This window comes from Scophthalmus maximus, chromosome 3, assembly GCF_022379125.1.
Source record: "Scophthalmus maximus strain ysfricsl-2021 chromosome 3, ASM2237912v1, whole genome shotgun sequence".
NCBI lineage: Eukaryota > Metazoa > Chordata > Actinopteri > Pleuronectiformes > Scophthalmidae > Scophthalmus > Scophthalmus maximus.
Window position 1 is genome coordinate 6,693,463 of NC_061517.1, and position 12,426 is coordinate 6,705,888.

Consider the following 12,426-nt stretch of genomic DNA (forward strand, 5'->3'; position numbering starts at 1 on the left):
CTATAAAATCAGAAATGGGTTTAAGCAGTAGATAATAGTCATTTTCATTTATTTTTTTCTCACTGGTTCTCACATTTTTATTTAGTTCATCATTATTCTTCGGTATTTTTCATTTATTTTTTTATTTTTATTTTGTCCCCACTTACCTTTTTTGGGAATTCTTTTTTTTATTTTTTGGGCCGTCATCCATTTTTAAAAAAATATTTTTATATTGTTATTTTTTGTTTTTTATTTTTTATTATTTATCTTAGGTTATTTTATTTTATCTGAAGTAATTTTGTTTTGTCTCTTGTTATGGCGTTTCATTTTATTTTGTTTTATTTTTATTTCTTGTATTCGTCATGTTTTATCTTATTTTACTTTTTTACCCATGCCATGTCGTGTTTTTTTTTCTAACCCTCGTCACAAATCAATTTTGTTTCATTTTCATTTCATCGTATTTCGTAGAGTTGCATTTATGGTTTTGTCTCTATTTTCAGTTGAATTTTATTTTATATATCTCTACATTGTTTTCTCGCCATTGCCATTGTCAATTTGTATTTTATTTTATTTCAAGTCGTGTAGTTTAGGCGTTACCCCTTCGCTCGTGACGTCATCAAATCGTTCCTTCCGCTGCCGGTGGAGTGAACGTGAACAGCCGAGAGGAAGAAGACGAAGAAGAAGAAGAGGAGGAGGAAAAAAAGCAGAAGCTGTGATAACGTCGAAACAAGTGCAGCTTGGCTTTTCATCACTCAAGCGCTGCAGCCGAGAAAAATAAATAATCGTGTCCCAGAGCTGTGAAATCAAATCGACTCCCGGTAAGGTTTTTTTTAAAAACGTCGCTCTCTAACGGCACCGTGAGTCCACCGGCCACTTTGCATGCGAAGCCGCGGCCAAGCGCTTTGCTAGCGGACATGCTAGCGGACATGCTAGCTGACATGTTAGCCTCGGTGTAGCCGGGGAGCAGAACCCGGAATGCGCCCTTTTGACTACCGCCTTGAAACTGCGACGAGGCGTTCGATCGAAGCAGCTTCCTGTTGGTGCGGAGAAAAAAACCACAGACATTTAAAACAAGAAATACAACAACAACGAAAAAATCCAACGTTTGTCGCATTATCAGCTACATGCTAACCGGAGCTAACGCGGTGCTCGGTGAGCTCAGGGCGGGGAAGCGGGCTCCGCGTCCTCGGGAGAGAGACTGGCTCGCGTTAGCCGGTGGTTGTGTGTTAGCTGGGAGCAGAGACGTTAGCTAGTCTCAGCTGCATCCCTGTCGCCATTGCTACTGAATTGACAGCCCGTTGAATCACCTGTCAAGCGGCTGCTTCCTACTCCACTGCCCGCTGAGTGCCATTGCCGCATGGCTAAGCTAATTTTTTTTCTTTAAGGGAAGCTAAGCTGCTTATGACTGGGCTAGTTGCAGCTAACGTTAGCCTCCGAGTTCCCGGACGGGCCCTGTTGCACTCAGCTGCTGTTACTATCGATCAGCCTGGACCTTGACAAGTAGAGCGACAACCAACGATCCCTGTCTTTTTTTTTTATTGTTCACAACCTGCCGATTGTTTTCTCGATTCATTAGTGCACTGACTTAAAAAAAAAAAAAAAAACCTGTGCAAAAAGTCCTGTATTACAAGCAACGACATTGATATATTTCAATACACGTTGTTCTCTTGTACTGTACAGTAATACATCGTTTGGATGTTCTGCTTGCGATCTGTTTGAGATGCATCTGTGGATGAGTCTTAGTCAACAGCAGAAAGGCAAAGTTCTGAGTCACTGTCGAGTAATAAATGAAATGATATCTCAGAAATTGTGAAAATGGGGCCAGATCCAAATCTGAAGGGAATGGCTCACTAAAAGAACAACTAACGTGGACGTCTATTTTAAATGATTGCAATGAGTGAATCAAAATAAATAATGATCCTAAGGCACACTTCTTTAATTTTATACGTAACCAGAATTGTTGTTGGTAAAATCCAGGCAGGAGGTTATCCGAAGATAAAACATATCATGGAGTTATCTTCTTAAATGAAGGTTTTACAAAGCCACACAAAATATACAGTGAATTATTTAATGTGGTTAGTTTATCTGGGAAATTTCCTCCCACATAAATAATTTCTGTAATAGTAATAACCCCAGTTGCTTCCGCGTGTCTCTGTGCATTAGTCAGGCCTTGGCCGTTTTTTTTTTTTACACCAGTGTAAAAGTGAAAAATGCCTCATGATAATGACACGGTGTCAAGGATTCAAATGATCTCTCAGCCACCTGCAATGTGCTGGTTATGTTTTAACTGTGCCTGGTTAGATGATCTGTCGGAGAGGCTGGTAAAGCAGACGTGACTGTCATTGTGTAAATGTTCATCTCTATCTCACACTTGTCTTCTCTGTGGCAGCGCGTGACCCACGATGGCTGTGAACGTGTACTCGACCTCAGTGACCAGCGACAACCTAAGTCGTCACGACATGCTGGTCTGGATCAACGAATCTCTACAGATGAACCTCACCAAGATTGAAATGTTGTGTTCAGGTAAGAAAGGGTTTCCATGGGGGTGTTCATGTTGGATGTGAGAGACTTGAGCTGTGTCCTAATTCAGGGACCGCCTCCATCAGAGGACGGGGTCTACGCGGCAGAAGGAGGCTACCGCGACGGCTGAACCAAAATGAGATGGTCTGACCCACTGCGGGTTTTCCTTTTTTCAATCACCAGCGGTGTTCCGCCCTTATCGTTGTCGCCTAGCAACTGACCTGCAGTTGCCTGCGTTTCGAAGGTTCATCACCGGCCCGCAATGACTCCTGGGATAGGTTGAGCCGGGAATGATCCACCCGTTGGATCCTTTGCTGGTTGGGAAGCATTTCTGGGCCGGGTTTGAAGGAGCCCTTGAAATGGGACAGCGGAGTCGCACTGTCCTGACGCAATTGGTCGCCTGAATTGGGACACCGCTTTAGAATGACTTTGATTTTCTGTTGTGGTCCATAGCAAGTTAGTGGCTGCTGATACTGAATATTTTTACAGCTGGAGGAAAGAATACAGAAGCTTTCATTTTCAATGTACAAGCCACTGAATCCTTTTCCTTCAGGTTCATGCTTTGTTTCATCAAAGACACATGAGAAAAACTGTAGTAGTAAACAAAGAATTAGCAGTTTATACTTTTCATAAGTCATATAACAATCTTGGATTCAATCCAACCGTCATGCAGGTTACAATGTTTAGTTTTTGTTAAACATGTTTAAACTGATTTAAACTGATTTCAGTGAAGGCTCAATAACAGAAGCACCACTGTATAAATATATTGGAATCAGAATCTTTAATGACCACGATGGTTAGGCAGGTGTAATGGGATATAATAATTGATGGTTACCTTCAGCTGGTTCCCTGTCAGGCCTCAGTTATACTCCCCGCTGACGCGCAAACACACAGCTGCGGACATCACAGACTGTTAGTCGTTCTTGTTATATCTCTGTCTTGCATTTGCAGTAGGTGCCCTTGTTGCCTGGTGGCCATTTGATGGGTGCAGACACGAGCAATTGGAGCATTCGTGTCAAACAGAGCCTGGCAAATTTAGTCTTACACTAGCTTAAGAAGCAGATAAAACCTTCTGCGCAGCCGTCGCTTCCAAAGAAATCGGCTATGGTTCAAAGGCTGATGGAGGCCAACAGGAATATTTTGTCCTATTGCCCAAACCACATGACCAGCTAATAACCTTCACTCCTTTTGTTTTGCACCCACATGCCTATGCGTGCATGTGCCGTACGTCTGCAGATGGTAACATCAAATCCTCCCGTCTTAAGTGTGTAATTAAAAGGCGTGTCCGAACAGCAGATCACGGCACGGTTTGCTTTAATCCCAGGTAGACGGATATATAAGATCACAGTTAACAGTTCATGAATAAAAATAAGACATAGGCCTATATAGCACAACAAATAAAAGCTATATAATAACCATCTACACTCTGGATATTCTGTAGTTTACAGACACTAATTTCTTATTGCATTTGCATTTTATTGGCCTTTGTGTTTAAGGAAGTGGCACACCTGTTTTTAAATGCTGCTCATTTGCCATCGGCCTCGGCTGCTGTTCACTGACTAACAGAGCGGCGCTCATGGGATGACTTATGAGTGTGTCATCCAGACGTCTGCTGGTTTCCTCTATTCTTAGGTGAAAGGAAGATGAGCTCTGTTTTTCCCTCATGCCTCAAAGAAATATAATTTAGGCATTATATTTTAGGGTTAACTAAAACTATGTCGGCTGAATTTAATCAGGCAGATGAAAAACCGGTTGGTCTCTTCAGCTGAAATCTGTAATTTTGCTGTAAGAAAACATTGGAGGACTTAAAATGACATTTTTGTTGGTCAATGTCAATTGTTATTGCTGCAGGTGGAGCCTACTGCCAGTTCATGGACATGCTGTTCCCCAACTCTATTCCTCTGAAGAAAGTTAAATTTGGTGCCAAGCTGGAGCACGAATACATCCACAACTTCAAGCTCCTGCAGCTTGTCTTCAAAAAGATGGGAGTTGACAAAGTAAGTAATAACACGCATCTACGTTGGGTTCAAGTTACATGGTGCACACAGCACACTGTCAGTGCAGAGGGTCTGGAAATCAATGAAGGAATTTCTGATACTAGAGGGCAGCAGTTCGTGACGTGGTCTTCAGTACAACAAGAACAGCATTTTTTCATATTAGCTGACAATATTTTGGAATAGAACTTGATTGGTGTTCAGATGCATTGTAGCTGAGCAAAATCCTGAATCACGTCATGACACAGGATGAAAACCTGTAATACTTTTGGCTAGAGCAAGAAATCCATTGCGTGGAGGAGGCTGCAGGGAAACTGTCTAACAAAGGACTGAAATGGTCCCGAATGAAAGTCCTTTTACTTACTGACCATGATGTGAGCAAAATTTTAAATACGAGGAAAATTATAGGACATCATTTGACGTCATTTGTCTGTAACATAACCCATTACATAAGTCACTGAAAGACCCCGTGCATTAAGGGGGCTTAGTTGCCCTTATTAGCCCGCACTCTTTTGCCTGGGAAATTAGAGAAATAAAATTAAATGAAACTAATCTACGAACAGAAATTCTGCAATAGAAATGGTGGACCATTTCTATTGCAGGAATAGAAATGGTGGACCATTTCTATTGCAGGATCTCCATTTTCAGAGGATTAATGTGAAGCAGCTGCAGAAAGTGTTTGAATGACGATCCCAGAATCATGTTACAGCAGTGAGCATTTTGTACAGCTCTGAAGAAGCAGCACTGAAAACGACAGAAGGTGAATCGTATTGCCTGATTGTTGAAGATTGATGTTTTTGATCTAGTAACCCAGGGCAACTCGTCCACTCATAACTGTGGTGGGGGATAAACACTGCAGCTAATATTTGACTTCATCCCCTCTGTTGTCACCACAAAGAATTATTATCCAGTCAGTGACAGTGGTGTATTTTTCACATATGTATAAATACTTTCACAAAGATCTGTGCAAAAAATATCGGCCATTTAAAGTCCAGACATGTGAATAACAACCGTGCTACTACAAGAACAGGAAGCAGAATGTTTTGACCCCTGATCACCGTGGCTGGTTGTTAGAACTAGAGTGTAACTTCACCATTCCTTCCTCATGTGCAAACTGACGCTCCCGTCATCCCCTCCCAACCAGCTGAGCTGCCTCTCCTGATCTGGTCATGAGTCATGTTCTTTTTATTAGCACTGTGTCTGGTGCCCCTCACTCTGTGGAGACCCGTACAGTAATGTCTCCATGTTAGCTCTGCTTTCCCTGCAGAATTCACAACACAACAGTCATGGTTTGGTTGACCTGAGTTTTGGTGACATGGTGAAGCAGCATGGGATCATGGGAGTTGTTGTGGTCATTGCAGTCACCTTCTCCTGGTAAAGGATTCCTTCAGTGTTTATGGTTCAGGAGCTGAATTCTCCTCAGTCTCCTCCTCCAAAACAAACGGAGCCGCTGATTCAATCCAGTAGAAACATTGAATAAATCAGCTTCACGTTAAAAGTCAGTGCCTTCGGCGCTGTTCGGCGGACATGGGACATCTAGGGAGCCGATCGCTGAGATTCGGCCATTAAATCTTTCAGGAACTGCTAATGCTAACGCTAACTGTCTGCTGACACACCTGCCGTCCTCTCGTGGATACGCTGCCTGGTGTGCACTGGAAGTTTCCGGTTTCTTTGCCTACATTTGTATATTAGACAGCGATTGGTTTTCTGTATTTGTGACATACCGAATCTAGCTTGGCAGGATTTGTTTGAATTTCAGACATTTTAAAGGACAGACACTAAAATCCTTCATGAGGTCAAAAACCACCAGGCGACCAAATGAAAGTTACAGTGAAAATACAGATTGCGCCACGTTTGAAAATATAATGTGAGAACACAAATCACTATCGTATATAACAAAGGTCTGTTTGTTTTCAGATATTTGAATATGAAAAAGTTACAGAATATAAACCTTTGAAATTCACACTGTTGAGCAGCTGCCCGGTGAAAAGAGGGAAAAAGTCAAACTACACCCCTGCATTCATTTCTGTTCTTCCTCATTATCAAAGGCTTTTTAATAAAAAAAAAATGTTTATTAGTGTTCGATAATCTGTTGATATTGTAAAGAAGGCCAACAGAGATGGTAGAAGTCTGGGCAGGTCCAACTCAATCTCCCTTTGTTTCCAGACTGAACATGCAGCTGCTTGCAGGACTATCGACTGAGCTGCTATGATTTATTCATGGAGCGACTTCCTCCTTGTTTGTCTGGTGGTTTTAACTCCTCATCGCTCTCGATGCCATTTGAAATGCCTGCGTTTATCCACAGATCCACGTCACGAACACTTGGAACGTGTAGAGCACATCAGTGAATCATTCTTTGCTGTCCAGTGTTATAATCCCACTTATTATGTCAGTGTTGTGGACTTTGCAGTCATTCATGTTGATGATGGCGGCTTCCTTCAGTGCTGAGTAATTGGGTTTACTCCTGAGTCTGTTTCTCAATGTGGCTTCATGTTGTCATGTGTGTACCAGCAGAGATGGCACTAATTCGATTTACAGAACCAGGGCTGCACCAAAAACACAGAAATATAAGCAGATTTTTACAAAAAGTGCATTTGATTAAAATTGCTTACTGCCGCTTTCACTTTTGTCCATAAAATGTCAGAAAATTTTTGGATATAATTTCTTATTCTTTTCTCGCAATCAAGAACAAGTGGATTTAAACAATTTATTGATTAGTTGTCTAGAGAAGGTTTGATGGCCTCTGTTTTGATAATCAATATGTTGTTCTGGTCATTTTTCAACATAACCAAGCTCGGCTCCAGATGATTGTTCATGCGTGAAAGTAAATTAAATATTCTTGGACTCTTTTGGTCGGATCGGTCACCCTGGGCAAAATAAAAAGGGGCAAATATCTTCTTTTTTTTTCTAGAAAAAAAATAATCATTCAAGAAAGGTAAATGTGTTTTACGCAGCAGGGGAAAGCGTCTAAATATCATATGGCATCAGTCACAAAACTTATGAATTGCACTGACCGAGGTCTGAGAATTTTTTATTAACTAGATTTTAAGTGCATTAAGTCAAATGAACACAAATGTGATATATATATATATATATATATATATATATATATATATTATTTTTTTTATGGTTTCAGATCATTCCAGTGGACAAACTTGTGAAGGGGAAGTTCCAGGACAACTTTGAGTTCGTCCAGTGGTTTAAGAAGTTCTTTGATGCCAACTACGATGGCAAGGAATACGATCCAGTGGAGGCAAGGCAGGGCCAGGATGCCATGCCCACACCCAACGCCGCCACATCAGCACTCAACAAACCCCCCAAAAAGGCCTTAAGTCAAGGTCAGAGCTGTGATAAGTCAAGCAGTCTGAAATTGATAATGAATTATGGTGTGAAAATGCTGGTGAGGTTCCCTTGGTATGAAAGATTTAGTTTTCCTCTTTTCAATAATCTTCTGTCACGTGTCTCTTCAGCTCCTCAGAGGCCCCCCGTCGCCAAGGTCGCGCCCAAGTTGGCTCCCGTCAGTGCCAGGAAGCCGGGGATGGGAGGAGGGGATGAGGAGCGGGCGGAGCTCATGAATGAGGTAAGGAAATCATTCTAAATCCATACATTCACCATGGAAACATGAAGTAACTTCTTAGTTTTGATAAACTACTTTTACATCATATTAAAATAAGTAAAGAGGGTCATTTGTCAAAGCATAAACTTTATGATCTAAACTACAGCCAGCCAACAGGGGGCGATCAAGATGATTTGGCTTCACTTTTTGGGAGATGTCACTTCATCAATGGTAGAACTAGTTTGATGTCGTGTTTGCCCTTCTTCCCTCAGGTGGAGATCCTGAAAAACACCATTCAGGACATGGAGAAGGAGAGAGACTTTTATTTTGGTAAGCTGCGGAACATTGAGCTGATCTGCCAGGAGAAGGAAGGCGAGGGTGACCCCACGCTCCAGAGGATCATAGACATCCTTTACGCCACAGACGTGAGTTTGTAAACTGTTTTTATGAGGCTTTCTTGATAAAGTTTGTGGATGCTGGGATTCAATCACAAGGAGAATTGATTGATAACAAATGAGTTGATTTTTTCTCTTTTCTCAAATTCTTTTGAATTTCAACACTTCATAGAAACTGTCCAACACATGTGAGGCAGTAAAACAAATACCTGCAAATACTAATGAACAATGATCTTTAAACGTCAACATTGATCTTGTCCTCTAGGCCACAGAGCTCCATTGTTGTCCCCAACTGTTAAAAACACATCAATTAACCACACTGTTGCACTGGGTGACATGTTCTTTCATCACCATGAACACACACCCAAGTTTTTGTTTTGACTCAGTACACAACACGCACACACACACACACACACGCACACGCACACTCACTCCACTCACTATAGCACCAAACTTGGAATCATCCACCGCTGAAAATAGTCCTCCAACCTGCAGTTTTTCGTTATAAACTCCACTGCAGTGTTTTACAGAATAAAACTATATTTGTGAGGTGTTTTTTTTTATAAAGATTGACGTTTTCAGTGCGAAAGCATGGGTTTGTGGATGAGATGAGGGGAAAGTGGGATATCACCAACTTTAATCTGTAAAATATCCGTGTGCTCTGTAATCCACTCTTGGCTCAGGACCAGATTTAAGCCATTTGCTCTGCTGTTAACAACTGCTGATGCCTTTGTGAATTCCTGCAGAGGAATGGCATGCAGCTCGCTCGCCGAGACTCAAAGTCGTCAGTGATACAATAATATTCGAAGTTCCTGTGCTTGCATGTTAACCCATAAACGTCTGATGCGACATGAAACACGTTTTATGTGATTTAGACACACGTGACCAAGAAAAAGAGAAATTATTATTCGCTGAAATTCTTATCAGGAAGGCTATGGCCATTATGAGAAATGTATCCCACCCAAAAGAATTCAGCAGTCTTAGTGCGCAAAAAAAGTTAGTCATAACTGCACATCTTTTCTGCATTGTTTATTCTGTAAAATAAGAGTTTCATTTTTATAGGGACAAAATATCCTGACTTGTCTCTGGTGTTCATCATTCCCCCCTTTCTCTCTCTCCCACTCCAGGAGGGTTTTGTGATACCTGATGCTGAGGAGCAGGAGGAGTTTTAATATTCAAGACTGCAAGCAACTTATCACTTAGATGCCCTGGTCTACAAACGAGATCCTTCCTCAAACCAAGACAGCCAGTTTGGTTTTTATATCCGACTCCAAACCTGATCTCGACTTGTGGCCCCTCCCTCTCCCTCCCTCCCTCCCACCACGCCACCTTCCCTGAATCCCAACATGCCGGACTTCTTCCTTTTTCCTTCAGGCCTGACGCGCAGCTTCGCCCCTTCTTCTTCCCTCAAACGTCTTTTACCAACAATTGACAACAATCAAGCCTCGGCCATTGCCTGTCAGTCCCCCACCCTCACCCGGAATCCCAACCTTCCCAGAACCAGATTGTGCCGTACTCATCTGGTTTTATTAATGGACTTCAGTGTGAAAAACACAGTGATGTTCTGTGTGTGTGTGTGTGTGTGTGTGTATGCGTGCGTGTGTGGTTGTATGTGTTTAAAAATCAATCTGAAAATAATCAAACGTGACGAACCTCCTCTGAAGACCCGGCTGTCACTTCACCGACCTCTTTGTCCCAAACTAAGCCCGACTGTTTGGTGCCTGTTTGATGACAGGTCGGCCGCCTCGAGCCTCTTGTGCTCACGCTGAATTTATTCATTCAGAGGAAGATGGGGGGGAAAAATAACGCACACATTCCCAACCAGACGACTTAGTTTAGCATCGTTTTGAAACAACTCTGAGTTGCTGTATATTTGGTCCTAGTTTGAAATGGTAAAAATGTCACTTGATCCAGGCAGCAGGTTTTCAGAAACACTGCTAACGTCGCTGATGTGACGGTTGGACAGAGAAGATATGAAGGAAAAACGCTGGGGCTCAGGGTTTAGTCTGGGGCGAGGCAACAGTCGGGTCTTCTATCTGCCGTATTTCCACCTGTGACAAATTGTCGCCACCAAGGACGCCATCTTGATTTTGTCCTGATCAGCTTCAGAAGAGCTTTTGTAAATTTATGCTACTGTTTTATCACCTTTCCCCCCCTGTTGTAGGTTAAAAAATTACTTTTTTGGAGGGGAAGGCACCTTCCTGTCATGCTCTCACATCTTTTTTATATTTGTTTTCTGTTCAGTTTGAGGTTTTTTTTCTCACGCTTTACTACACGCTTGCTCTGTAGGAAAGATTTTACTTGTGTGCAGAGAAGTGCTCTTGGGTTTCTGCTTTCTTGATCAGTCGTCTTTCCGCCTCCCTCATGCTCCCACTTCACCTTGGTCTTCACATTTTCTCGCATCGTAAATGTGTGACTCTTTATACCAGGAAAGTGGCTTACTCTTCCGGTCGGTGTGAGATGAAGTGTCTGGCAGCCTTTTTGACCAACATGCCAATGTTTAGTACAAAAAAAGTGCAAAAATCAAGTTAGAGACTGCATGATTGTTTTTGTATGTTTTTGTCTTTTTTGGAAAAGTCTGTTTTAGGGCAGATGCACTGTTTTATACCAGTGGCCTTTAATCAGCCCCTAGCCAATAATAAAAAAAGAGATAAATCCTGAAGGGTGATGGGTAATCCAGAGCAGCCACATTACAAACACTGTGAGCTCTGACTGTGGCCGATCCGTGTAGCCGGTCACAGTCGAGACGACCATCTGAAATCTGCCTGGGTGAAGCTGTGGAAGAGACTCGTGTGCTCGTTTCAGCCGTATCATCAGATAGATTGATGAAACTTTCTTTTGCCCTGAAGCTGTAAAAAAAGAAAAAAGAAGTGGGATCAATGTGAAACAAAAAATTAAACCTTGCCACTCTGAAGGTGTATTCCTTTCTGGGAGTCTCCCTGTGTTTTGTACTTCCACACCCTGATTGACCAATTTTAATACTAATATTGTTTATTGTGGATCTAATTTCAGACCAGTTTTCCACTGTACTGTGTGAAATATCATTTCTGACGTGTTTGTACTGAATTAGAAACAAAACTAGTGTTGGTTTCACACAAACTATCTTGATGGCCTTATTCATAAAAATATTTTTCTTTTTCTTTTCTTTTTTCATAATATTTTTCATAATTTTTCTTATTTTCTTTTTCTTTTATGTAAGTCTCTGCTGTTCTGGGTAAATGTTTGTGCTGTTACAGTCGTATTTTTAAATGTGTTCTGAAAATAAACTACATTGGAGGTATTTTGGACACAGGCTCGGATGTGTCGCTGCAGCAGAGCGCCCGTCTTCCATTAATGCTCAAAGATCAAACAACATTTATACATATTTACACAAAATGTCATGCTAGTTGAATTGAAATTGCGAATTTCTGGTTATTTTCCTCTTTCCACTATGAAATAAACTAAAGTATCACAGCTGAAGATGGACAAAGTAGAGTTCTGGAGCCAATCCCAGCTGACACTGTTCCGAGCGGCGGGGTACACCCCGGACAATTCGCCAACGTACCGCAGGGCTAAATTTAAAAATTAAATAAATAAAAATGCAATTTTAAATATGCCGGATCATTTTTTATGCCTGGATCCACACGATACTATTTAATGGATTCTTCTTGCCCGTGTCTCATCATTCCACCAAGCTTAGTGTGAATCTGTTCAGTAGTTTTTTTGTAAATCCTGCTGACAAACAAACAGACAGACGGGTGCAAACAACCTCCTTGAACGAAATAAAAAAAAACAAAAAAACATCTGTGCCCTAATTTCCTAATCAATGCCGTTTCAAACAAACCTTGGAGTGTGATGTGCGAGTGCAGTTGTTTCGTGTGTGTGCACTCCAGCACTTGTGAATGACATCAAAGCGTGGACGGACTCTCTGAGTTTCTAGGTCTGGATCTGTCAAACAATGTTGGACTTGTCTCTTTTACTCGCAGTCCCCCAGGTTCTTCAG

At 41.7% G+C, this 12,426-nt stretch overlaps 1 protein-coding gene across 1 annotated transcript; it reads left to right on the forward strand.

Moving 5' to 3' along the window:
* Positions 1-620: 620 nt before the first annotated feature.
* On the forward strand, positions 621-11,724 carry mapre1b (microtubule-associated protein, RP/EB family, member 1b). The gene is made up of 7 exons (XM_035645512.2): positions 621-797; positions 2,369-2,502; positions 4,351-4,496; positions 7,630-7,831; positions 7,964-8,073; positions 8,322-8,474; positions 9,572-11,724. The coding sequence occupies exons 2-7, from the start codon at positions 2,382-2,384 to the stop codon at positions 9,614-9,616; spliced, it is 777 nt and encodes a 258-aa protein (XP_035501405.1). The 5' UTR covers positions 621-797; positions 2,369-2,381; the 3' UTR covers positions 9,617-11,724.
* Positions 11,725-12,426: the final 702 nt, after the last annotated feature.

Excerpts from the sequence above, each read along its gene's own strand:
- mapre1b (XM_035645512.2), top strand. The coding sequence starts at position 2,382 with ATGGCTGTGAACGTGTACTCGACCTCAGTGACCAGCGACAACCTAAGT. Across the intron at positions 2,503-4,350 it reads GATTGAAATGTTGTGTTCAG|GTGGAGCCTACTGCCAGTTC; the intron begins GTAAGAAAGGGT and ends TTATTGCTGCAG. Across the intron at positions 7,832-7,963 it reads CAAAAAGGCCTTAAGTCAAG|CTCCTCAGAGGCCCCCCGTC; the intron begins GTCAGAGCTGTG and ends GTGTCTCTTCAG.